This window comes from Telmatherina bonti, assembly GCF_933228915.1.
Source record: "Telmatherina bonti genome assembly, chromosome: 5".
Classification (NCBI taxonomy): Eukaryota; Metazoa; Chordata; class Actinopteri; order Atheriniformes; family Telmatherinidae; genus Telmatherina; species Telmatherina bonti.
Window position 1 is genome coordinate 13458409 of NC_136623.1, and position 25242 is coordinate 13483650.

Here is a 25242-nt window from a genome sequence, read left to right on the forward strand (position 1 = left end):
CTCCCAGCATTAGCATTCAGGAGCGGATGTCTGATTTTGCATTAACTTATTTTTTATGCATAGCACGATGCTAACAGGGTGTTGCACAAGTGGCTGCTGCTGTGTCATACTTATCATCCATTCAGACAGAATGAGTCAGAAAATGAGCTCATCCTGACTGGAAACCTTTTTTTTTTTCTGATTTATTAATCTGAGAAATGGAAAAATGCTGCTTGCTCAACAAAGCTTGTTTGCTTTGTTGAGCAAACAAGCTTTTTTATTATTATTCTGGAAGAGATTAATAGAAAAAACATGAGTTTTATGAAAGGAGCTTTTATTTAGGCAGTGATGGAAGATCATGTGTTTAAAATGAACCTTTCAGCATTGGATATGAACAGACATGATCTGGTGAATGTTATTTTAGATATTGTTCACTTGAAGATTGAACTGTGTGTTTGTGGTCTTAATGTGTTTGTGACTCATTTTGATGGCACAGTGACAGATTTTATGTACACCCCTGAAGTAATTGTTGCCCAGCAACAAGCCGAAGCTGAGAAACCACTAAACTTTTTCTCTCTGCCTCACAGCTGACTTCCATTTCATGCAGCGCCTCGAGCAATAGCAGAAAGACATCAACGCACTGGATGTTTTGAACGAGCACCATAGCCGATTCATCAAAGAAATGCAAGAGGACATTAGGGGCAAAGAAAGTGTGAAATGGACAAAGTGAGATGAAACAAGAGTCAAGACGTGACTGTCAAGTTCTCAGTACATATGGGACTGAAGATGGATACGGAATTAGCTGTTGTTGAGATCTTTCAAAGTTCAGAAGTGCTTCTTTAATATCCCTCGTGGAGTTATTGAGACATGCTTTCAAAGGTAAAGAGATTGATGCTGCAGACATATTTGCAATAAATAAAGGATTCATAAAACAAGGTGTGACACCAAAGTCACAATAATGTGAAAAGATCATTGTGAGACATTAAATCTCCATATCAAGCACAGGTGTGATGGATGACTGCTGTGAGAGGCCACATTTATTCCAGCTATAAACATGTTTCCATCTGTGACTACATCCAGTGGTCTTGTGACTCAGTTTTAAAGCTCAGAAGTTTTTCCTCACTTCACACACAGAGTTGTTTGTCCATTCAGAGGCACCGTAGTAAAAAGAGCGGCACAAATATGGCAGCTGCCACGTATATGGTCCCACGGCAAATAGATTTATACAACTCATACTGAGGGAGTAAAAAAGTAATAGTAATTTTAGTAAAGTGATTAGATACAAATAAAAACACAGTTTTAAATATGTAGTTTTCATCACTGATATTTTTATGTTGTTACACACGGTGGCTATGAGTTAACTGAAAAGTCACATGACACTTATAGTAAAGAAAAAGAAGTGATTTTTGGCTTCATCTTCTCTACGACTACTGCAGTTTGTGACTTTTGTCCTTTAAGTTCACAGGTGTACAACTGTGCATACATCTGCAGAGTTGGTGGAAAACTGGAATATCTACTGACGTGCTGATGATCCATAAACTTCACATGGATCACTTGCCACTGTTTCATCTTTAAACTGTTTTAGGACTCCTGTGCACATGTAGAAGCAGCTATTGATATGACAAAGTTTTCAGATTAATAATCAAAATAGGAAATGTCAATGCTTGGGTGAATTTAATTTGCTTTTTTTTTTTTTTTTTTTTTTTTTTTTTTTTCTTTCTTCATTCAAATGTTTTTAATATGTTGGGAGCATTTCCCCGGTCTCAACTGATTCACTCTGCAGAGGTGGAACCAAGCATGGCAGATTCATTTTAGAAACAAGGAGTCAAAAGTGTGTGTGCTTGTCTGTGTGGGTGTGTAATTACAGCATGCAATAGTGGATCAATTTGGCCAAATATTTTTCAAGAAACTGTAAGAAAGCAGATTTATTCCTAAACAAAATCCTTCATAAACTGTATACAAAAGCATAAATCTTTTATTAAAAAAAATCTCAGGTGACTGCTTAATGTAATTAACATGAAGCACAGGATGGCGTGGGTGAATAACTTACAAGAGGCATGAATGGCGTGCCTTAAAGGGGTGCTATTATGGTATTTGGAGTTTTCTGAGCTTTCTACAGTGTTACAGTGTTGAATCTTCATCAGACATGTGAACGGCACCGTTTTTTATCACCTAAACGCACGTTTGAGTTTGAGTCTGAATTCCAGCACACTCTCCGTTCGGTTTCCATGGCAACGAAAAACGTGTCGTTTTAGAGAGTTTTTTTCTACTTGGAAATCCTTGTGACGTCCCGGGGGATAAGGTTCGGTAATTGGTTACCTACTACTGGTTAACAAGGGCATGTACAAATACATCAGGCGGGTGGAAAACGTGGGATAAAGTTATTTCCAACGATGGCTGGTGAGTTTACCAAAGAGAGACATCCTGCTGCATTCGTTGCTGTGGGTTGCTGTTTTCCACTTCGTTTTCAGGGTCTGATTCAGGTTCCAACATGTAGGGCTGTATGCTATGTGTTGACATTGTATTTTGTGTTTTTTATTGAGTTCATATTAGCCTAATCCTTCTGTTTATGAGATGTTACAATGACGGTGAAAGCAGCTGCGGTGCGCGCTCCCGATGTAGTGCAGTGGCGGGAGGCAGGGTTTAATGCGGAAGAGTCTCAATCCACTCGTTTTGCCCACAGGCTGATCTGACAGCCTATGGAGAGGGTCGGTCTGAAGTAAATAAAGCCATTTGGGGCAATAACTCGATCAATCCTAGCCCTTCTGGTCTCAGAAATAAAAATAAATTAGCCTGAAATGCACATAATAGTTCCACTTTAAAGGTGCAGTGTGTAATATATACTCACAAGCAGTGGTAAAAATGGCTGTAGAAATGACTATTTACTGGATTTTATGATCTACCATCACAGTGCTGTGGTAGCAGCTCAGTTGAAAGTCCAAGAAAAATTTCCTCTAGTGAGACAATAAAGTTAATCTTGAATTTTGACTTTAAATGTCAAGCACAATTGTGAATGGGCAGTAGCTGTTAGTCGCCAAAAGTCGTTCAGACATAAACGTGTTTTTCCATTCACAGACACCATAGTACTGGCACACATACACACATGGACAAATTGTTGGTACCCTTTGGTCAATGAAAGAAAAACTCACAATGGTCACAGAAATAACTTGAATCTGACAAAAACAATAATAAATAAAAATTCTATTACATTTTACTAATGAAAGTCAGACATTGCTTTTCTACCATACGTCAACTGAATTACATAAAAAAAAAAAAAAAAAAAAAGCTAATGAAACAGGTCAGAGACAAAAGCGATGGTAACCCCTGGAAAAGACTGAAAATAACGTTACCAGAGGAACATGTTTATTCAAGGTGTGTCCACTAATTTGCATCACAGGTGTCTACAATCTTGTAATCAGTCAGTGGGTCTATACATAAGGCTACAGACCGACTGTGCTGTGTGGTGATATGGTGTGTAACACATGCACGCACGCACGCACGCACGCACGCACGCACGCACACACACACACACACACACACACACACACACACACACACATACATGCATGCATGCATGCATGCATGCACGCACACACAACATGGACCAGAGGAAGCAAAGTTGTTTCACATGTGTATGACAGCTGCCAATTGACCTTTGGTAATGTTACATGTTGCACCTTTATATCTTGTTCTTACATTAATTCAACACTTTGCACAATCAAAAATACACTTGCTGTTATTTTTATCACTAGTTTGTTTTTTGTTGTTGTTGCTCAAAGCTAATTAGTCAGTTAAACGGAATAATGTGCAGATTTATAAATGTAAGACAGAATTATGTGTATTCTGCAACTCCAGCAGGTCTGTTTTTACACAGCTGCCAGGTTCATACAGTGAAATTATTTGTAATAAAACTAGTAAATCTAAACAATTTTGGGGTAGTTTTGAGATTTTATGATTAAGTAATTAAGTATAATTACTAAAATAACTATGACTTTTCTTTTACATGAGTGATTGCAATAAAACTGAGCTTTTTCCATGTTTTTCATCTACAAGGTTCATTTTACGCTCTTCTTTTTCCCCCACAATCCTATAAATAAGTAATAAATGTCCTCCTCAGAAGGTTTATGTATTTAATAGCTTCTGAAGTCATTGTCCATTTCTGCACTGCGGGTTTCCAGCAAACATAACTAGAAGGATGGTCTGATGGGAAAAAAAAGAATTAAAGGTATGCATGTAAAACATATGTTTAGTAAATATATATCACTTCATCCAGGATTGTGTCTCTTTACCTGTGTCTGTGTCCAAACAACAAACGTTGATGCAACTCATTGCTTCAGTACTGTTGGTTTTAACAGTTTCAATGGGCTCAGAAGCTGCTGCTTTGGGATTTCTGGCTGCGTTTCTTTGAAGGTGAAATAATCAGACTTCAATAGATTTCTTCACAACAGGGATCCAACATCTGTGACACTGATGTCAGTCGTTTTCATCTGCAGCAGCATGTCCTCTTTTTAATTCGATTCTTGTAAATGTTCAGTCTGTTTTTATGCTTGCATGCCTTAATGTATTGAAGTGAATGCAAATGATAAAGCAGGAATGCCGTGATCTGAAATTAGTTTGGAATGTGGGCGCAGGCATGCATTGGAGAGCCCATGGTCACTTGACCCTTTATTGTGAAGTGATAAGCTTTTTAATGACTTTCATAGGTCTAACTATAGCTCGCTGTGGAATAAACTGTCTTTCAATTACTTATATTGGGATTTTATCACTTATAAAGTCAGGATTTTTTATCAGAGTAGAGCAACACTCTGGAAATACTTTGTGGCTGGGAATGACAGAATCCTTATGGAAGATTTTTCAGTCATTATTTCTGACAACTTTAGTTTGTGATTATTATTGTCCATCCATCCATCCATCTTCTGCCGCTTATCCGGGGTCGGGTCGCGGGGGCAGCAGCCTAAGCAGGGAAGCCCAGACTTCCCTCTCCCCAGCCACATTTGCCAACTCTGCGGGGGGGATCCCGAGGCGTTCCCAGGCCAGCCGAGAGATGTAATCCCTCCAGCGTGTCCTGGGTCTTCCCCGGGGTCTCCTCCCCGAGGGACGTGCCTGGAACACCTCACCAGGGAGGCGTCCAGGAGGCATCCTGACCAGATGCCCGAGCCACCTCAACTGGTTCCTCTCGATGCGAAGGAGCAGCGGCTCTACTCTGAGCCCCTCCCGGATGACCGAGCTCCTCACCCTATCTCTAAGGGAGAGCCCGGCCACCCTGCGGAGGAAACTCATTTCAGCCGCCTGTATACGAGATCTCGTTCTTTCGGTCACGACCCACAGCTCATGACCATAGGTGAGGGTAGGAACGTAGATCGACTGATAAATCGAGAGCTTCGCCTTCTGGCTCAGCTCCTTCTTCACCACGACGGACCGGCGCAGAGCCCGCATTACTGCAGACGCCGCACCGATCCGTCTGTCGATCTCACGCTCCATCCTTCCCTCACTCGTGAACAAGACCCCGAGATATTTAAACTCCTCCACTTGAGGCAGGACCTGACTCCCGACCCGGAGAGGGCAATCCACCCTATTCCGGCTGAGGACCATGGTTTCAGATTTTGAGGTGCTGATTCTCATCCCAGCCGCTTCACACTCGGCCGCGAATCGCTCAAGCGAGAGCTGGAGATCACGACCAGACGAAGCCAACAGGACCACGTCATCCGCAAAAAGCAGGGACCCAATCCTGAGGCCACCAAGTCGGATCCCCTCAACCCCTCGGCTGCGCCTAGAAATTCTGTCCATATAAGTTATGAACAGAATCGGTGATAAAGGGCAGCCTTGGCGGAGTCCAACCCTCACCGGAAACGAATCCGACTTACTACCGGCAATACGGACCAAGCTCTGACACCTGTCGTACAGGGACCGGACAGCTCGTACAAGGGGGTCCGGTACCCCATACTCCCGGAGTACCCCCCACAGGAGCCCCCGGGGGACACGGTCGAATGCCTTCTCCAGGTCCACAAAGCACATGTAGACTGGTTGGGCAAACTCCCATGCCCCCTCCAGGACCCCAGAGAGGGTATAGAGCTGGTCCACTGTTCCGCGACCAGGACGAAAACCACACTGCTCCTCCTCAATCCGGGATTCGACTATCCGGCGGACCCTCCTCTCCAGGACCCCTGAATAGACCTTACCAGGGAGGCTGAGGAGTGTGATTCCCCTGTAATTGGAACACACCCTCCGGTCCCCCTTCTTAAAAAGGGGAACCACCACCCCAGTCTGCCAATCCAGCGGTACTGCCCCCGATGTCCACGCGATGCTGCAGAGGCGTGTCAGCCAGGACAGCCCCACAGCATCCAGAGCCTTAAGGAACTCCGGGCGGATCTCATCCACCCCCGGGGCCTTGCCGCCAAGGAGCTTTTTGACCACCTCAGCGACTTCAGCCCCAGAGATAGGAGAGTCCACCCCTGAGTCCACCAGCTCTGCTCCCTCATGGGAAGCCGTGTTGGTAGGATTGAGGAGGTCTTCGAAGTATTCCCTCCACCGACCCACAACGTCCCGAGTTGAGGTCAGCAGCTCCCCATCTCCACTGTACACAGTATTGATGGAGCACTGCTTCCCCCCCCTGAGCCGCCGGATGGTGGACCAGAATCTCCTCGAAGCCGTCCGGAAGTCTTTCTCCATGGCCTCGCCGAACTCCTCCCATGCCCGAGTTTTTGCCTCGGCAACGGCCGAAGCCGCATGCCGCTTAGCCCGTCGGTACCCATCAGCTGCCTCCAGAGTCCCACAGGCCAAAAAGGCCCGATAGGACTCCTTCTTCAGCTTGACAGCATCCCTCACTGCTGGTGTCCACCAACGAGTCCTGGGATTACCGCCACGACAGGCACCAACGACCCTGCAGCCACAGCTCCGGCTGGCCGCCTCAGCAATAGAGGCACGGAACACAGCCCATTCGGACTCAATGTCCCCCGCCTCACCCGGGACATGTTCGAAGCTCTGCTGAAGGTGGGAGTTGAAGCTCGCTCTGACAGGGGACTCAGCCAGACGTTCCCAGCAGACCCTCACAACACGTTTGGGCCTGCCAGCTCTGACCGGCTTCCTCCCCCACCATCTGAGCCAACTCACCACCAGGTGGTGATCAGTTGACAGCTCCGCCCCCCTCTTCACCCGAGTGTCCAAGGCATGTGGCCGCAGGTCCGACGATACGACTACAAAGTCGATCATTGAACTGCGGCCCAGGGAATCCTGATGCCAGGTGTACATATGGACACTCTTATGCTGGAACATGGTGTTCGTTATAGACAATCCATGACGAGCACAGAAGTCCAATAACAAAACACCATTTGGGTTCAGAGGGGGGGGACCATGCCTCCCAATCACTCCCCTCCAGGTCTCACTGTCATTGCCCACGTGAGCATTGAAGTCCCCCAGCAGAATAATGGAGTCCCCAGAAGGAGCACCCTCCAGCACTCCCTCCAAGGACCCCAGAAAGGGTGGGTACTCTGAACTGCTGTTCGGCGCATAAGCACAGACAACAGTCAGGACCCGTCCCCCCACCCGGAGGCGGAGGGAAACTACCCTTTCATCCACCGGGGTAAACCCCAACGTGCAGGCACCAAGCTGGGGGCTGATGAGAATGCCCACACCTGCTCGGCGCCTCTCACCATGAGCAACTCCAGAGTGGAAGAAGGTCCAGCCCCTCTCGAGGGTACTGGTTCCAGAGCCCAAGCCATGCGTCGAGGTGAGTCCAACTATATCTAGTCGGAACCGCTCAACCTCGCGCACAAGCTCAGGCTCCTTCCCCACCAGAGAGGTGACGTTCCACGTCCCTAGAGCCAGCTTCTGCAGCCGGGGATCGGACCGCCAGGGTCCCCGCCCCTTGCTGCCGCCCAGCTCACATTGCACCCGACCCCTACGGCTCCTCCCGCAGATGGTGAGCCCACGGGAGGTGGGGCCCATGTAACCCTTTCGGGCTGAGCCCGACCGGGCCCCATGGGCGAAGGCCCGGCCACCAGACGCTCGCTCTCGTACCCCACCTCCAGGCCTGGCTCCAGAGGGGGGTCCCGGTAACCCGCGTCCGGGCAAGGGAACATTTATGCCCAGGTTTGTCGTCGTCATAGGGGTCTATGAGCCGTGCTTGGTCTGGTCCCTCCCCTAGACACCTGTTTGCCATGGGTGACCCTACCAGGGGCATAAAGCCCCCGACAACATAGCTGCTAGGATCTTCGGGACGCACAAACCCCTCCACCACGATAAGGTGACGGCTCAGGGAGAGGGATCACAATTATTATTGTTCTCTTGGATATAACAAAGTACTCTGGGGCTCTAGTTTGGCTTACGGAGGCCCATGCATTTGTATAGTCTTCATACAGCAAAGAATGCCCCTGATTAAGAAGGCTGGTTTTGTGCTGAGGATAACTCTGGAACTTCTGGTGCTGACTGTCCAGAGGAGAATGCTACACAAGCTGCATGAGTATTTGTCAAGCTGCATGTGCAAAGGACCTACAAACTGTGCAACATGAGTGCGTGGGTCTGATGTTCATATCTGAAGAATCTGTCGTGACATAAGATCAGCAATTATTCAGTCAAATAAATTAGCCAGTGCCCGTTCAATCACTTGAAAAGTAAAATACAAAGAAACAGAAACTCTTAACTTTCCCCTGCAAGCTGCACAATAGTATCAGAATTTCATTCAGTGTTGTCTGATTCATGCAGTGAATAAGGAGCAGGATCACTGGTGCTTTCATTCAAACCTGAATGCTGCTTTTTATAGCACAGCAGAGCCGTTTTCAGCTTTGTTCAGACTGCCTCAATTAAATGTACATTTTTTTTCCTTCCAAAATTCACAAGGTTTTTCTAATTTTGTCTGTTTGATCTCCATCTAATCTGCATTAAAAATTCCTTGACGGAAACACATGAAACACTTCACATGTACGTGTTGGGGTTTGTGGAGTGTTTTCTCTTATTGTGATCATTCAGATTTATTCTATTTATTGCATTTGCTAAGCTCATGCCTCATTTCCTATGAGTCTGACTTCCTCTTGTTTTTCTATACTTCCCTCACTCAGGTATTTTTACCGCCTGTCCTTGTATCACAGAAGGTTGTGGTTTGCAGACTTCACACCTGCTTTCTATTCATCTATACATCTGTACTACCCAGATTCTTTTGTTCTTTGCCAGATCATTGTTTCACCACCTGCTTATTCCAGTCCTGTTCTGTCAGTTTGATTTTTTTATTTTAATTTTTATATTTACTGTATGTTTTTACAGAGTCCCTGCCCTGCAGCTTCTTTTATCTTGTACCCTCTGTAAATTTTTTATTCACAATTCTCATTCAGCTGCTCTGCAGAGTTTTCCTGCTTGTGGGCCCTCACAGAAAATAACCAAGTCTTGAAAATGAGCTCTGTCAAGTACGTCTGTTTGTATTGATGAACGTGATGGACATTAATAATCTGCGTGCTGTAGCTATAAACCCACTACACAGATAAAGACACAAGTGTGTCACTACATAGACCACCTCTAATACTCTTACACCACTGTTACCGAAGCTAATTAAGACTTTAACTCTGTTAAACCTTGTAAACCCTCAGTTTATCCTAAATAAGATCCATTCATGGAGAACGTTCATTCATCATATGTAAACATTTACAGCATAGCACCTTTTCTTTACAACGCTGTGCTGTTTATCCTTTGTTTTCACATTAACCATCTTCAAGACATTTAGCAAGATCACACTTGCTGCCTTCAAACTCATTAGAATGGCTATACATCTTGTGCACAGATGTGTTTGGCTGCAGCTGCTCCTCAATGTGCGAACTTGCAGTAGCGTTGCAGCAAAGGTCAGATGAGTCATGTGTGTCACATTAACTGTACGTCTCTAGACTGTAAATCTGGCGTGGCAGAAGCACACACACTGACTGCTATTTATTTACTTAAGTACTCGTGAGGTTTAATTTAATTTGGCAAAACAAAAGGCAATTATATACAAATTAAGAAACATTATGGGTCTGTGGGTTAGAAATCAGATTTTATTTACTTTATGTACTTTTGAAATTGTTTGATTCATCAACAAAGAATTTAAGCATATTTTAAGTTTTAAAGTTTCATTTACAGTCCTGTTATTTTAGCTCCATCTGGACAAGAAAGTGTATTTATCAGAATTTTATGTAAGACTCAGACATGAAAGCCTGAAGTCTTTAAAATCTGAAATCGCTGTACGTGCAATAAAGCAGGACTGTGTACGTCCAGGCACATTTCCATGTTGTCATCCTGACTCAGATGGATTCTGTTTCTGAAGGAAGACGGAGTGACACGAATCTGACTCAGATTCTCGCCTGTCCGACAGCAGGAAGAACAGAATGACAGGGTTGCTGAAGAGGAGGAGGAAGAAGAGGAAAACAACAGCTGCAGTGATGGAGCCCTGCATGGCGTGGGCAGGATATTATCACCAATCTGTCCGGAAGACGACCCAGGGCCAAGAAGAGCTGCATTGAATGTTTGTGTTTCATTCTTCAATTCAAGTGATGGAGGTGAAGCTGATGCCAAGAGGGTTCAGATTTTCAAATGAGTCTAAGATTAATTTAATTATGCATTATGAAGCTGAGCAAATGCAGTCAAATTTAATGAATATTTGCATAATATTAGCACATTTACTTGAGGTCATTAAACATAACATGCTTTTATTCCTGCATGCTTACAAACATTTCCAAACAGACTGACCACTGTGTTTCTAATGTGACCCACATAACATGTTTTTAAAAGGCAATGCATCCAAAGCTGTCCTTGGTGTGAATGGTAGCTCAGTTTAACTTTTAATGTGGTTTTGTGGCTCCAAACACAGGTAAAGTTTCCATCCAGTGAAAACAAGAAGTGAATCTGTGCATTCTCTGTCAGTTCATTAAGTCTGTGCAGCAGCAAGACACACAGCATATAACGCATATGAACTGTTCAGGACACAATAGCCTCAACATGAACTGTTTTTAGCTTCATTAAAGCTCGTTCAGATGACACCATCGTAACCACACACCTCCACACAAATCAGACTGCTTAGTTAGGATGCCTAACTGCTTGTTGCTGTGGCGATAATAGATACCTACTACCACAGGTCAAGAGGTCTTTTTTTCAGCATTTTGATTTACTCTTTATGAAAGTGCAGAAACATACTAATAACAAGCACTACAAACCATGCTGGAAAGCTGCAGACTGATTAAGATATAAAGGCTTGAGAAAACCCTTTTTCCCCCCTTTAATTGGTCCATTATGCTATTTTGTGATTAGCATTCTAGTCCAGCTCTTATTGTTAATATGGATATAGCAGGATCTGCTGCATTCAACAGAATGTTAGATGATGGAGAAACTCATAAGTTCCAATGAGCCTTTTCTTAGGTAGTGTCTGTGAGTTGATGCAGCCACATGTGATTCTCAGAGTTAATGATCTTTCCCTTTCTGTAGTTTTTGTGATCCCAGGTTTAAAAAACAAAAAAAGAAAAGCAAATGTGTAATAACTTATGGTGACATCTATGTTTTGCACCATAAGTTACATTTATATACAAAATAGAAATTTTGTGGATTTATACATCCATGAATGATGTATGAATTGGCTTCCGATTTTACGCATTTGGCTTTCAGTCAGTGATATCATTGTCAGGATGAGAGAAGATCAAATGAACCACTCTGTCAATGCTGTAAAATGATGTAAAGTCTTATTCATTTTGCATTATATGAATATTGCACAGGGATGTTATCAGTTGTCTCAAAATGTCTGTCGGAATTTCATACTGGGAATGACTTTCATGTGAAAAAATAATGAAAATGAAAAAGTCTCCCTTTTTGTTTTTGTTTGAATTTTTGTGTCTGAAAATGTGACTTTACTTTCCCCAGGTTATCTTATGAGGTTTGGAAATGTTACAACAGCAGAGTTAACTCATCCAGAAAGGGGAAAAAAAAAAAAGAAAAACAGAGTCGGTGAATCAAATTGCAGTCGCATTCATCACTTTTCACTTTAAATGACTGACTTTTATGACAATAACTTTGCAACAAAAAGATGTATTGTATTTAAATGTAAGCAGTAATATTCAGGAAAGTGCTATTTTGTTCTTTACACAAATAAATTGATAGACATTGCAGTCTCGGACTGGATAGAAATTAGCATCTTGCCAGAGCCGACATATTTACTGCAACATATTGTCCATTCATTTATATGCACAATCCCACTCAAATAAACAATTAAACTGAATAAAGTTATAAGTAAATAAATCAATCTAATGTAGATTCTCTCCTTCCCCGCTGCTGAAACTTTCAGTCACTCCTTTACAACATCCCACTTACTATTGCTTTAGTGTCCTTTATGGCACAACCACTAACCTCTTCTACAGGCATTAGACTCACACGTTGCCGAGATCACATCACCCCTGTTCTCCAAAACCTTCTATAATTCCCTATCCCATACTACATCATATTCAAAACTCTCCTGTTAACCCATAAGGAGCTTCACAACCAAGCTCCCTTATACCTGGAAGACATGCTCCACCTTTATATCCTTTTATGCACCCTCTGCTCAACACATGCAAACCTTCTGATCATCCGCAGGACCAACATGACCCTGGTGGATAAGGTCTTTTCTGCACCAACCCTCTGGAACTCCCTCCCACATTCATTCATTCATTATCCTAACCACTTAGTCTGATTAAGGGGTGGTGGGGAAGCAGGAACATATCCCAGCAGTCTTTTGGGCGAAAGGCAGGGTACACCCTGTACAGCTCACCAGTCCATCGCAGCTCCCTCCTACAATATATCTGAAACACCAGAGATGTGTTTCAGATATATTGTGGGAATGCACATGAACTCAAATTTTTGAGTTCATATACATTCAAGTATGAACTCAAAGATTGACTTACCTCATTCTTTATTCCAGACACATCGGTCCATATCAGCAATTAATAAGAAAAAAACAACACACATTCATGTATAGACACATAGCCTATATACACACACATAATTCTAAAAACATCCATAAAGACATTCATTCCAGTACTTCCTAAAACGGGAGAAATACCTTGTGTCCCCTAAATTTGGCTCAGTCATAACCATTACAATTAAAATTTTTGACTCCATTAATAGACGCATAAATCTATACATGAAATTCCTCAGCACAGCATGAAAGGTAGGAACGTTATTTGAGACAAGCATCTGACTTGCACTCGTCCATCCTGGAAGTAACAACTATAATCTAAAAGCGTCATGAAGCTTTTTCATTTTAGCGCACCATAAATGAGCATCATAAAATGGAGTACAATATGCTCTAAAAAGGGCTATTTTCACATAATCTGTACACATATTAAACTTGCGAGCCAGGATATTTCCTTGTGCATACAGTTTACGGCACTGCAGGTGGACATCATCATCATCATCACATAAATAATTTCTGATTATATGGCCTAAATATTTTACTTGTTCACCACATGTAACTCCTGGTCTGCTAAATAAAATGAAGGGAATTCTAATTTCTTTTCCTCCTTGGTTCTGAAAACTCCTTCATTTTGTTGTGCTTTTAGCACTTAACTTTTTTTAATATTATTTTCACAACTGTTTTTTTCTTTCTTCTCCTTGTTTTTATGTTTCTATGTTCTTTTATGTGCTTACTGTATTATAGTCTAAACTATCTGTTAAATCTCTACATCTAAAACCTGAATTACGCCAGAAGTGAGTGCAGGAAATTGAACCACTTTGACATCCGCACCAGCAGGTGGCGCTGTCGCATGTCAGCCAATGAGTAAATGAGCAGCCGTTCAAAGCTAAGGAAGCGGAGCAGATCCATCATGCCTGCAGTTAGATGTGATGGGAGAGAGACCAAGATAAAGATTAAAACGTACCTTGGTCAAGAGATGGAGGACACGGAGTTTGATGATATTTTAGACGACTGGTTTATTGAGTCCCTGAAAACGTGAGGAAGCTTTCTTATTTTAGTTAAACAGTTATTTTTTTCACGTTAACTGCTCGGGTCGCTGTTCATCTCAAACTAAAAAGTTATTTATTTATATAAACAAGTCTGTTCACTCGTGTGTCGTTCATATGTTGTTTTGTGAGCCGGAAAAATGGCTTGATTTCAACTTTAAAAGGTGTTATGGTGAGATAAAACTGTAAATCTTAACTGTATAATGGATAGCTCTTTATAAATATTGATGGAAATATAATGTGGTCTGCTACTGAGTTACATGCATCACATCACACTCCCCTACAAAAAAAGAGCAAACCCACCGAAAAGCACAGGTGAATAAATGCTAAAAAGCACAGTATATAGATATAAAATAACTTGTAATCACACTGTAATATGCTGTGTGAGGGTAATGTTTGAAGGGTGGCTGGTATTATCCAGGTTTACTCTGACCCTGACAGGTCCTGTGCTCCATCACTGAGTCGGGACTCCAGCCAGAGAGCCTGCTCTCCAGATAAGCCTGTTCAGCCTCTGCTTATCATTATTTATGCTGGCAACAACTGACTGATAAAACATGTTCTGTAGCTTGAATCACATTGAAAAGAGGCCACCCTCCAGAATGTGGATCTAAAAATAAAAAAGGCACATATACTTAGTACCAAACACCCAGAAGAGATGTTTTACCTGACACATAAAGGAAAAACTATTCATCCCCTGTCGAGTTAAATTGGGCTCAGAAATAAATCTGTATGATAACTTTTATCACCAAACCGAGTTATAGTTAAAGTAACAACCAAAAACATGTAACTTGTCATTTTTTGTTGTTAGAAATGATTAAATATGTACAATATATAGTTTCACAGTTACTCTATTAATGATATAAAGTTGTCTTTTCTTGAAATGGGACAGTCATGTATCAGTCTACTGGACTGGTAAATATTTAGAAATAATAAAACAAAACAAAACTGTCTGATTCTTGTAGGTATAAAGATCTTCATGTGTATCAGCTGGAACATCCCACCCAGGTCATTGAGTGGACGTCGGAGAAGAGTGAGTGCATTTACAGTGACACCAGCCACAGGCTAAGTGGTTTTCTTCATTATTTGATGAGTTGTTTGTGTGCATTCAACAGGGCTGTGACGATATGCTTATGTCCTGATTCGATCTGATTACTATTTTCTTTGGTGCAAATTTGATTTTAATTTTTTCTTATTTCAATTAGAAAAAAACAACACAATAGCCGGACCATCGTTTTGCTGCTATAAAGCCAAAGAAGACAAGTAAAAACATAATTTAAAACAATAAAAATGGCAAAAATGTCATAATGCATTATATTTATATATTTGGAAAAAAAAAAAAAAAAAAGATTTTTTTTAACAAAAACAAAAATCAATTTTAAAATTGTTAGGCAGAAAATCCCCATATTCGATTTATTTCGATTCTATTTCCCACGTCTAGTGTTCAACATTTATTTGTTTGCATCACCAAAAGGATTAATCTGTAAATCACTGGCCTACATTAAGACACACTCTGCAGCATAATAAACATGGCAAATTTGTGTTTGGTTGATTATTTTTCCCCTTTAATGATGCCAATTGGTGTTGTATTGTGCACTGTTGGAAAACCTCTGTGCAACAAGGTGTACAGCTGATATGGTAGTTGGTATCATGAATGGGGAGAAATAATCAGGCAACATTTTGTTTGCTATGTTAACTCATCATATCAAACAATATTGCAGGAGAGGAAACATTCCCACACAGCATGAAATAAGAAACCTTGTTCAGATTATCTACATTCATATGTTTGTTGTTCTCAGCTGTGTGTGTTGCGGGCTACACTTCCTCTAAAAATGACATTCTGGAGCTTCGTTTGCCGCTGAAGCTTTTTGCTGATGAAAATAAGGTAAAAGTTTCCCCACTGGAACAGCCACTGTTTGACTGTCATGATCCAGAAGTCACTGAGCTTTGTCTGTGTCTGTGGATGCGTTCAGGGTCTCTGCGCAGAACGGGATTTCAAAGTTGTCCACGGTGGTTTTACAGAAGGCCCCGTTCGCTGTCTCAGACACATCCCAGGAACCAGGTGATTTCACACACACACACACACACACACACGACTTGTCTTCTTGTGATATCTAAACTCTGATGTGTGTCCAGCAGAAAATATTTCTTAAAGCTATGTATGATAAATTATGAGTTCAATTAAAAGTCAAATTAATGTATAACAACACAAGTTAAAGGCACAAATCAATCGCAGAAATTATTTTTTTAGTCAGTTATTTAACTTTGTGTTAAAAATCTTTTTTAAAAAAAGCAAAAAAACCAAAAACCATTAGAATTCTGATGAGATAAAAGGCAGCATGTGTTTAATGGGAAATATTTTTTTCTCTTATTTTGTGTCTGAACCTGAAAAGTGTTAAAATAAGTTCAGGGGCTTTAAAATCTCATTATTTTCACAAATGAATTGCAGCATTTTTAGAAGTAAATGTTGACAGTTTAGTCCAGATCATTTCTCCTTTTGGTTGGTCAAACGTGTGTTAAATGTTTTTTCTTTTATTATTTAATGCGTAAAGCACTTTTTGCATGGAAATTGCTTTTTAAATAAAATTTGATTTGATTGACAGCAAACGTCCTGCATACGCTGCAGTTAGCCAGACATGCTGCAGAAATCACGTCGTCTCACCCACTAACATTCCAGAGGTTTTATAAGGGGGGCTGAGTGGAAAACCTACAACAATTTGCACATGGTGCTGCATCAGGATGTCTAAAACATGAGGAGTTCAGTGCATGTGTGAAAATGACTTCAGACAGCAAACCTACCATGAGATGAAAGTTCAGCAAAGCACACCAAAGTGAACCAAACCTTTTCTGCATAGTTGTGTTACATCCCAATCAGATCTTAATAGTATTTATTCCCATGCAGGCTACTCAGGGCAGTCTTGATAACCTCAGTTAGTCATTTACAGACTCCTTTAATGCATTAAAGCCTGAATTTATTTACAAAGAAAACAAATGAAAAATGTGGAGCAAAAGTAATCACTGTTTTCTGATTTTTTTTTTTCTATCAACAACGACTTTAATCAGGAAGGTGATCACTCTGGGTTATGAGTGGCAGCTTGAAGGCCAAACATATTTATTCAGCAGCTGTAGCTCATTGAAATATTTAACATCCAGTTGTTGTGTCAGGTGCGTCGTCACCAACGATGGACGGAGCTCCGACCTGCAGGTCTGGGACCTCGGAGGAGACGACACTGGTGAGTTTTATTTTCACAAAACTCTGTGTGATGTCATAAGATGTTTAATGTGAGTCTGAATGTGGAAAAAAAAAATTCAGTAGGAAAATTTAAACAATTTTTACTGACTGAAGTTTTAATCTTTCACCATTAGACATTGCTTCACTGAGCATCTCATATCTGTTTTGAACTGACATATAAATGCAAACCCACTCTGCAGGTTTATGTTGGAGGAAACCGCTGAATGAGACCAGTTCCTGCAGCATTCAGTAGTTTAAAATTTGCAGCTGCTAGAAACACCATTTGGGTAACAAAGAATTATTTCAATCATTAATCATGACTTGGATCCAGTAGAGCATGAGTGGATGTTTGTCTTTCTGTGTTGGTCCTGTGGTGGACCTGTTAATGGTGTATCCTGCCTCCCGCCCAATGATTGCTGGGATAGATTCCAGCTTCCCGAGACCCTGAATTGGGCCGAATGGATGGATGGATGGAGTTTTAACTTACTTTTAATTTTAAACAGTATCATACATTAGGAATCAACTGTTTTCAGTCAAATCTGCTTTATTGATTTGCAGGCAAGAATAACCGTCAACAAGTCCTTTGTAAATGACGTTTTCAGCAGCTGTGTGTGATCGTCACCTGGGGCGGATTTTGTTTAAACCTCACTGATTTCTGACATAAATGTCACATAATCATGTCTGAAACTGTAGAGAATATTTACACGTTGCATTAAAAAGATGAACTTGACAGTAAATGTCTCAAGAGGGACCTCTAAATGCCATCTAGTGACATTAAAACGCTCAGCAGTGACTCCTTTTCTTTTCGTCTGCCGCTTCCTGTCGTCCACTGGCAGATGTGATCAGGAGAACGGGAGGAATTGAAGGGAAGACGAGAGCTTCAGAGACGGGCAGCAGGATAGCAGCTCGACTCTCGTCGGCACCTCAAGTCCTTCATGGAGCTCACAGCGGCGACGTCCAGCTGACTCAGCTGACTTCAGGACAAACTCTCTATAAACTCGGTATCTGTTCAACAATCATCTTAATGTTCATAGAAATGTGATGTTTTAGCAGATAAGCAGATTGGAAAACATCTTTTTGAATGTTTTGGCTTTTATGTTGTTTTGCTCCAACAGAGACTGACTCAGCAGCTCCTCTGAGCTCCTTACAGTTTGTGGGTGACACAGTTTTCATCGCCGGCTGCTGTAACGGGAGTGTTTACATGGCAGACACTCGGACTTCTGCTGCTCCTCAGCTTTCACCTCCTCCAGCATCTTCAGGGGAATCGGTCCACTGGTGGATGGACGCCTCTGCAGGTCCACAGCTGTCCAGCTGCAGGGTTGTCAGAGTGTCTTCCTGCGGACAGGCAGTGATTTCAGACATGAGGAATGTGGGAGGAGCTGTATGCCAGGCTCAGCTGGATGTCCAAACATGTCGCAGCCAACGCGATGACGTCAGAGTGTCGTGGGCTCCAGCGATGCAGGACTGCATCTCAGTGTCAGGTCAGCCTGTAAAGACAAACAACAACTCAGATGTTTGTTCAGAAATTTAACATATTTCCCTTTTATCCAGTGCCAGATACACCCTCAGTCTTCATGTTCAGTGCTGGACTAGTGGTAACGACTGTGAGCCAGATGCGTGTGCACATTTTATGTCAAATTTTATGAAAAAAACAAACAAAATCATGAAGTGTGTTGTGGTGAAAGAGTGGAATCCATCCTTCTACCAAAGTCAGGAATGTCAGAGAAAGAAAAAATAGCTGCTGTTTAAATTCCCCTTTAAGATTCAGTCCACAGTTCAAGATTTGGACAAAATCACAGTATGATGTAAACGGCCATCAGAGTTTTCTTTACACGCTTCCAGAAGTGTTTATAAGTCAAGACTCCCAGACCACGAAGCACAAGTTCACACTGAAATAGAGTTTGTTGGATGACACTAAAATCCGGGGACTACACAACTGGATATTCTTGTTTTTGTGAGTTTTTAAGTCCTATGACGTGTTTAGATCTGGAGTTAATCCAGTAAGAAGTAAACAGTACAAAGTACATCTACACAGAAACTGAACAAATGTAGTTCATAAAGTTTTCTGTGTGCCATAGAAATGCACCGTATAAGACACGGAGCTTGTACACACACTGCAGGCTGTTCAGTGTCCGCCCACCGCCAGCGGTGGAGCAGAAGATTTTTACTGTAAAATCCACATTGTTTTCAGTAGCAGGTAAAGGTTAAAGCGGGGGGAATGCAGGGGTGGGGAAAAAAAAACTCCCAAACACAAGGGAAACGTAGCATTAACAAGATACTTGAACTACTTTTCTACACCTTTTTAGTTTTGATATCTGAACTGCTGTACTTATTCACTGCAGTAAGGTAAAAAAGAAAACAACAAAAAACTTTCATCTTTGACTTTACAGATGACAGTTACTGATTTGTTTGATGAAATGCTTGTTTTTTTAAGTTCTCGCCCTCCTCTCAGCAGGTTTCAGTGGAGTTGTTGAGATCTACGACACGTCTGTCTGGCGGACGGAGCCGCAGGAAGCTCAGCCGCTCTTTCAGCACCGCGGCCACGTGGTTTCATCGCAGCAGACCGATGGCTCCGCCCCCGTCTTTGTCACCTCTCATGTCTGGCATCCTGAGCGGCCGAGGACGCTGCTGTCTGCCGCCTCTGACGGCTCAGTTCACGTCTGGGACTGGGTAGACCCAGATGGATCCGCTGCTGACAGACCAACACCAAACACAATGTGAGAATCCCTTTTCATCTGGGTTGGAGTTTATCAAATGAACGTGCGATGTCTGAGGAAAGATAACCGAGTTTCTGATGGACGCTCTGCCTACGTTTTCAGATGTGAGGACGCCAGAATACTTTCTGTAAAAGTAGAGACTCAGTGGAAAGTTAACTTGGTAAATTGCAAATAAATTGCTGTTTGATTAGACTCAGCTGTTTGTGGTAATTGCTCATTTAAAAAACAGATTAGTGTACGAAAGTAAACATTTCTGCTGCAGCTAAGTCACTAAACAAATACTTTATTCCAAGAGGGGTTATTTATCTATGCTTGCCAAGTGATAACCGGCTTGTCCCTCTGAAGGCAAATCACTGCACAGTTGAACTTTTGGCTCATGTTTTACACCGGATGACATTCCTGACGCAGCCTTCTGCACTTATCTGGGCTTGGGACCGGCCCTTAGAGCAGTGTAGGGGAGCTGGATTCAAACCGCAGACCGCCAGGTCACAAGACAAGCATCTCTACCACCTGAGCCACTGCACCCCCATGTACATGCATGACATAAATGGTATAAATTTCCAGTTTTATATGATTAGTAAACATCAAATAAAAAGTGGGACAGTTAGTAAATGGAGAAACTTCCCAATGATTGTGATGAGAAAGATGTTCTTGCTTTTGCAAACACAGGCAGGTCTGTGATGTCTGAACCAATAGATGTTAGCTTTTAGTCTCAGGTTTGACTCCTCACACTTCCTTCTGCTTCATGTTTTATGACAGTAGTTGAAGAGAAGCCTTTCTAGCAGAGTCTCACTGTTTCCACATCAGGCAGAGTGAAAAGGTAGATATTATCTTTGGATCTGATCACATGACATGTTCAAAGCGCCGTAACAAAAACCAGGTCACCTGTAGCTGCTGTCGGCTTCCCTGGAACGTTCAGCTGTGAAACTCTCTCCCAGTTGATGTTGATGGACTGTGGAAAACTATATGTGATGGTTTGGAAATCATCCCTAATTTAAAAAAAAAAAAAAAAAAAAAAAAGAAAGTTGGCTCATAATTTGTAAATTGCTTGATATCCAGTGTTACACTTTGGTTCTAGACCGTCTGCAGTTTCTCAGATATCCCCAACACCAGCGAAGGATATGAACGGATTTTAGGATTTAATGCACGGTGACTCATCTGGCAACCTAGTGGCCAGAAAAACCTCAGTCACCCTTTGCGACTCTGCAGATAACACTGTGAGCACAACATCTGTCTACAAAGAAATGGCTCTGGCAAAGCTCTGTGCTACAGGCTGCAACCTGCATTTTATCAGCATTCAGATCCAAATGCACACACACATATGCACAGCAACATTCAGCTACTCCCTCTAAATCTGAATAAGAAACCATTTAGATTGCAATATGTAGCTGATTTTAGCTTTCAAACCCCTTTTTCTTTGGTAAACTCGCAATTTTTTTTACATGCAAAAACCCCTGCAGACAGGCATCATTTAAATCTCACCACAACCAGAGTAATCCTGTTTCAGCCCTCAGAGAATCTCATTTACTTTTTATTCGAAGCTCAATTCATTCAGCTGAAAGGCATCGTTTCACATTCTCCTGTTCTGTCTCTGGTAGCCCAACATGCAGATGATTTCCTCCACAGAAACTGCCTGCGCTAAAGTTCTCACCGTGTTAGGTAATCTCTTAACTCCCAGAGGAGCGCAGGAGAAATTGTTTAGTCTAAAAATATATCAGGTGTAAAACAGATATTTATGAGAGAACATCTCAGCTGAAACACTTTGCAGGGAATGAAATCCCAGATGCTGTGAAAGCAAATTTGTTTTGGAAAGAGGATGACCTTTAAAACCTTAATTCTGAAAACACTTGTCGCAACAGGTTTCAGTGATAAACATTAAATAAGAGACATACCTGCACACACACAAAAGCAATGGAACCTCTTTTCTGTGTGAGTTATGTGTGGAGTGAAAGTGCAGTAAGTTTTATGAGCATATCTGAAGACTAATTACTTTAGTTCATGTTTAATTTACAGAAAATTATAGTTAATTATAGGATATATCTACTCCAATATAGTATTTCATTTATGCTGCTCAATTCAATTTAGGGTAGATGGAACGTATCCCAGCAATTAGCAGGCGAGAGGCAGGGCACACCTCAGACAGGCCGCCATCGTAGGGCCAGCACAGAGAGACAATCATTCATGACAACAATCACTCCTTGGGAGGGTTTAGAGTGATCATTTAACTTAATGTGCACATGCACACTCAGCAGGATATGAAACACCACGTTGTTGAGTCTCCCCTGTTGTTTTTCTGCTCTCTTATCCGCAATAATACAGCTGCATGTGTCCTCACAAAGACCAGAAACAAGGAAATGCATTGCTGTGGTTGTAGGACCTCTACACTGGCTTCCTGCAGGCCAAAGAGATGATGGTAAAAGTTTTACTGCTGGTGTTCAAGACACTGAAAGGTTCTGGTCCAGAGTATATAAATCTGACATCATATGAGCCACAGAGACTTCTGGGGTCAAGTTTGGGCTCTATCATCATTAAGTTATACTCTTAATAGGAACAAACTAAAAAAAAAAAAAAAAAAAAAAAAAGAAACAGAAGTTTACTCCATACCTTTGTTGTTTTAATGATGCATCTTGTCCATGATAGTGGACACAGTTTAAAAAGCTGTTTTCTGGTATATTCATAAGTGAGGATGGGATTTTGAAATTTTCCCACTTCAGTGGACATTAGGACAGTCACCCAACACACTGCAACCACTGAAGAATAAACAAATATAGTATAAAATTTAATATACACATGTACACATAATTACAAAGTTTACCTCCAGGATAAACAGGATATTGTTTTCTTGTCATAGATGTTTTTAGAATATTTCCATTAAAGAAATATGACACTATATTATTTCAGAAATATTTCTCAGACAAGCTAAAAAAAAAATGAAAAGGTAAAATAATATTAAAGACAAATAAAAGCTCCTCTGTACATGTCTGTAGGAGTAAAATATTGTAAGTGGAAAAATATGCATTGATCTTTCAATTTATATATATATATATATATATATATATATATATATATATATATATGTAACTACATACATATATATATATATATGTAACTACATACATTTTAGTTTTAAGATTAGATTTATGATGAAGGACCAGAACTTCTGAAATTTACCTATAAGGTGTGTGTTTGATTTTTAAAACAACATTCCTTTACACCCAGATGTGGAAGCTTTACCATATGCTTTCTATAAACAGTTTGTACTCTAAGGCTATGGATGACTAATGAAAGGAAATGAGTCAATCACATATCTCCTGCCTTATACTTCATCTTGTTAAATTATTAATTAATCTTTTGCAACATCAAGCACATTTTTTTTCTATTGTTTTTATTATTGACACTGGAAGTAAATGAATGTAGCATCTGCAGAACTGATGTTTTCTTGTTAAAAAGAACGTGACGGACTCGGATATCTGGTAGTGAACTATGATTACATGGTTTTCCACTGCACACATGATATAATCATGCGTGGAATTTTTGATGCCAGCAAGATGAACCTTGAATGTGACAAGTTGTGACATGAAAACCTCACAAAGAAGTATTTCCTGCAACTGTATAAATCTGTCAGGACTTCAAGACCACATGAAGCCACACACACACACACACACACACACACACACACACACACACACCCTCAAAGTGAAAATATTTGAAGCCATGCTGTCAACAGCTGTTAAAAGTACAAAAACTGGCCTTCAACTCCTCTCAACAGGCATCAACAAGACATACAACTCTTCACTCCTACACAGACTGCTCAAGTTACTGGAATTCAAGCAAGAAAAATGTAATTTCATACTTTACTGCTCCCTTTCTCACCTCTTAAAAGTGTCATTAGACTCCCCCTCAACACTAATGTCACTAAATAATGACAAACGGCTGCTGTGCCCCAGAGTGAAGTCCAATTTTCTCCTGTACCTCAGTGTTCTCCATCCATGTGTTACTCACCTCTTTAATTGCTGTCTTTTTATTTATTATTATCATTAATTGATGTGCAATAAAAACAAAAGTACACTCTACTATCAGAGTAAATGTGTATATTCATTTTAGAAAAGTATAATAAAATAAACCTTGAAGAAGAACAAGGAAAAGTAATAACTTATGTCACTATTTAGTTATCTATTTTGAGAATAAATAAGGCCTGCATAGAGATATTGCAGATATACTAGTTTACCTATATCTACATAGTTAAATGTACTCATATTGCTGTTTTCTAAACATATTCTACATACACAGACCTCACATCACACACATATTGGTACACAGTTATGAATACCTACATACATAAACATTCACACTGATAAATTCATTGTTTCTTCATGCTTATTAAGAACTATTGCTTAGATTTTTTTTTTTTTTTGAACTGTCCGATAAAATTGTTTTAGTTCTTTATATAATCTTCTATCTTTTATATTTTCCTTCTGCTTTCTTTGTTTCTCAATTGATATGCTTCCTGTACAAGTTTTTATCGACACTTTGTAGCCCTTTTGTGATCCATGGATAATAAATATTTTTAGATTTACTGCTGTACTGATTCAATGGGCAACATATGTCATATAGCAATCTAAAATATAGATTTTAACAAATCATCTTATGATCTTTCTAGCATTCACTTCTCATTATGAAGTTCCCCAATTATATGTTAGCAGCTCATTTTTAATGCATTTATTGATTGTGTTCAGATAAACCAACAACAACAAAAACAAAAACCAGCTGTTAGTAGCACAGACTGATACAACCTCAAAGCTTTGTGGATCATACTACAGAGAGGTTATGTGGAAAGTTGCGAGCGACTGCTGTAAGAGCTCAAGTGAACAGCTGTTCAAGGTAAAAACCTTGTTGTTCTCTGATGTAAAACTGCTGAAACCTCAAAACCTTCACAGTGAACACTGATGTGTTGACACTGTGTGGCTTCTGCATCAGACAGATAAAACACTGCAACACCGTGTTACAAATCAGACCATTTTAGAGCTGAAGACTCCAGGTTGCTGAAAAGATTTGAATAAAACCGAATTGGATTTTTGGGCGGGCTGCACGGTAGCATAGTGGCTAGCACTGTGGTCTCACAGGGTCGCTGGTTTGACCGGTGGTCTTTCTGTGTGAAGGTTGCATGTTCTCCCCGCGTATGTGTGGGTTCTCTGTCTTCTCCAGCTTTGTCTAGTTACTTTAAATCTGAGTTTGTCCAGCTCCGCTCCTCAAGAGCCAAAATCCTGCAGGTTTTCTTTGTATCCCTGCTTCAAAACATCTGACTCAAATGTATCAGTCATTGTGCAGAACTTCGTAGGCTGCTGGGTCCATTTAGGAGAAGCCAGGTGTGTTGGGACA

At 41.1% G+C, this 25242-nt stretch overlaps 1 protein-coding gene across 2 annotated transcripts; it reads left to right on the plus strand.

Moving 5' to 3' along the window:
* The first annotated feature begins 13775 nt into the window (after nt 1–13775).
* Nucleotides 13776–19995, plus strand: wdr73 (WD repeat domain 73). Of its 2 annotated transcripts, none has more exons than XM_079240400.1 (8): nt 13776–13906; nt 14880–14947; nt 15714–15799; nt 15888–15976; nt 17080–17147; nt 17983–18147; nt 18262–18627; nt 19599–19995. In XM_079240400.1, the coding sequence occupies exons 1-8, from the start codon at nt 13782–13784 to the stop codon at nt 19865–19867; spliced, it is 1236 nt and encodes a 411-aa protein (XP_079096526.1). In that variant the 5' UTR covers nt 13776–13781; the 3' UTR covers nt 19868–19995. The 2 variants fall into 2 exon arrangements, with proteins under 2 accessions (XP_079096526.1, XP_079096527.1); XM_079240401.1 differs by having other exon boundaries at nt 19602–19995.
* Nucleotides 19996–25242: the final 5247 nt, after the last annotated feature.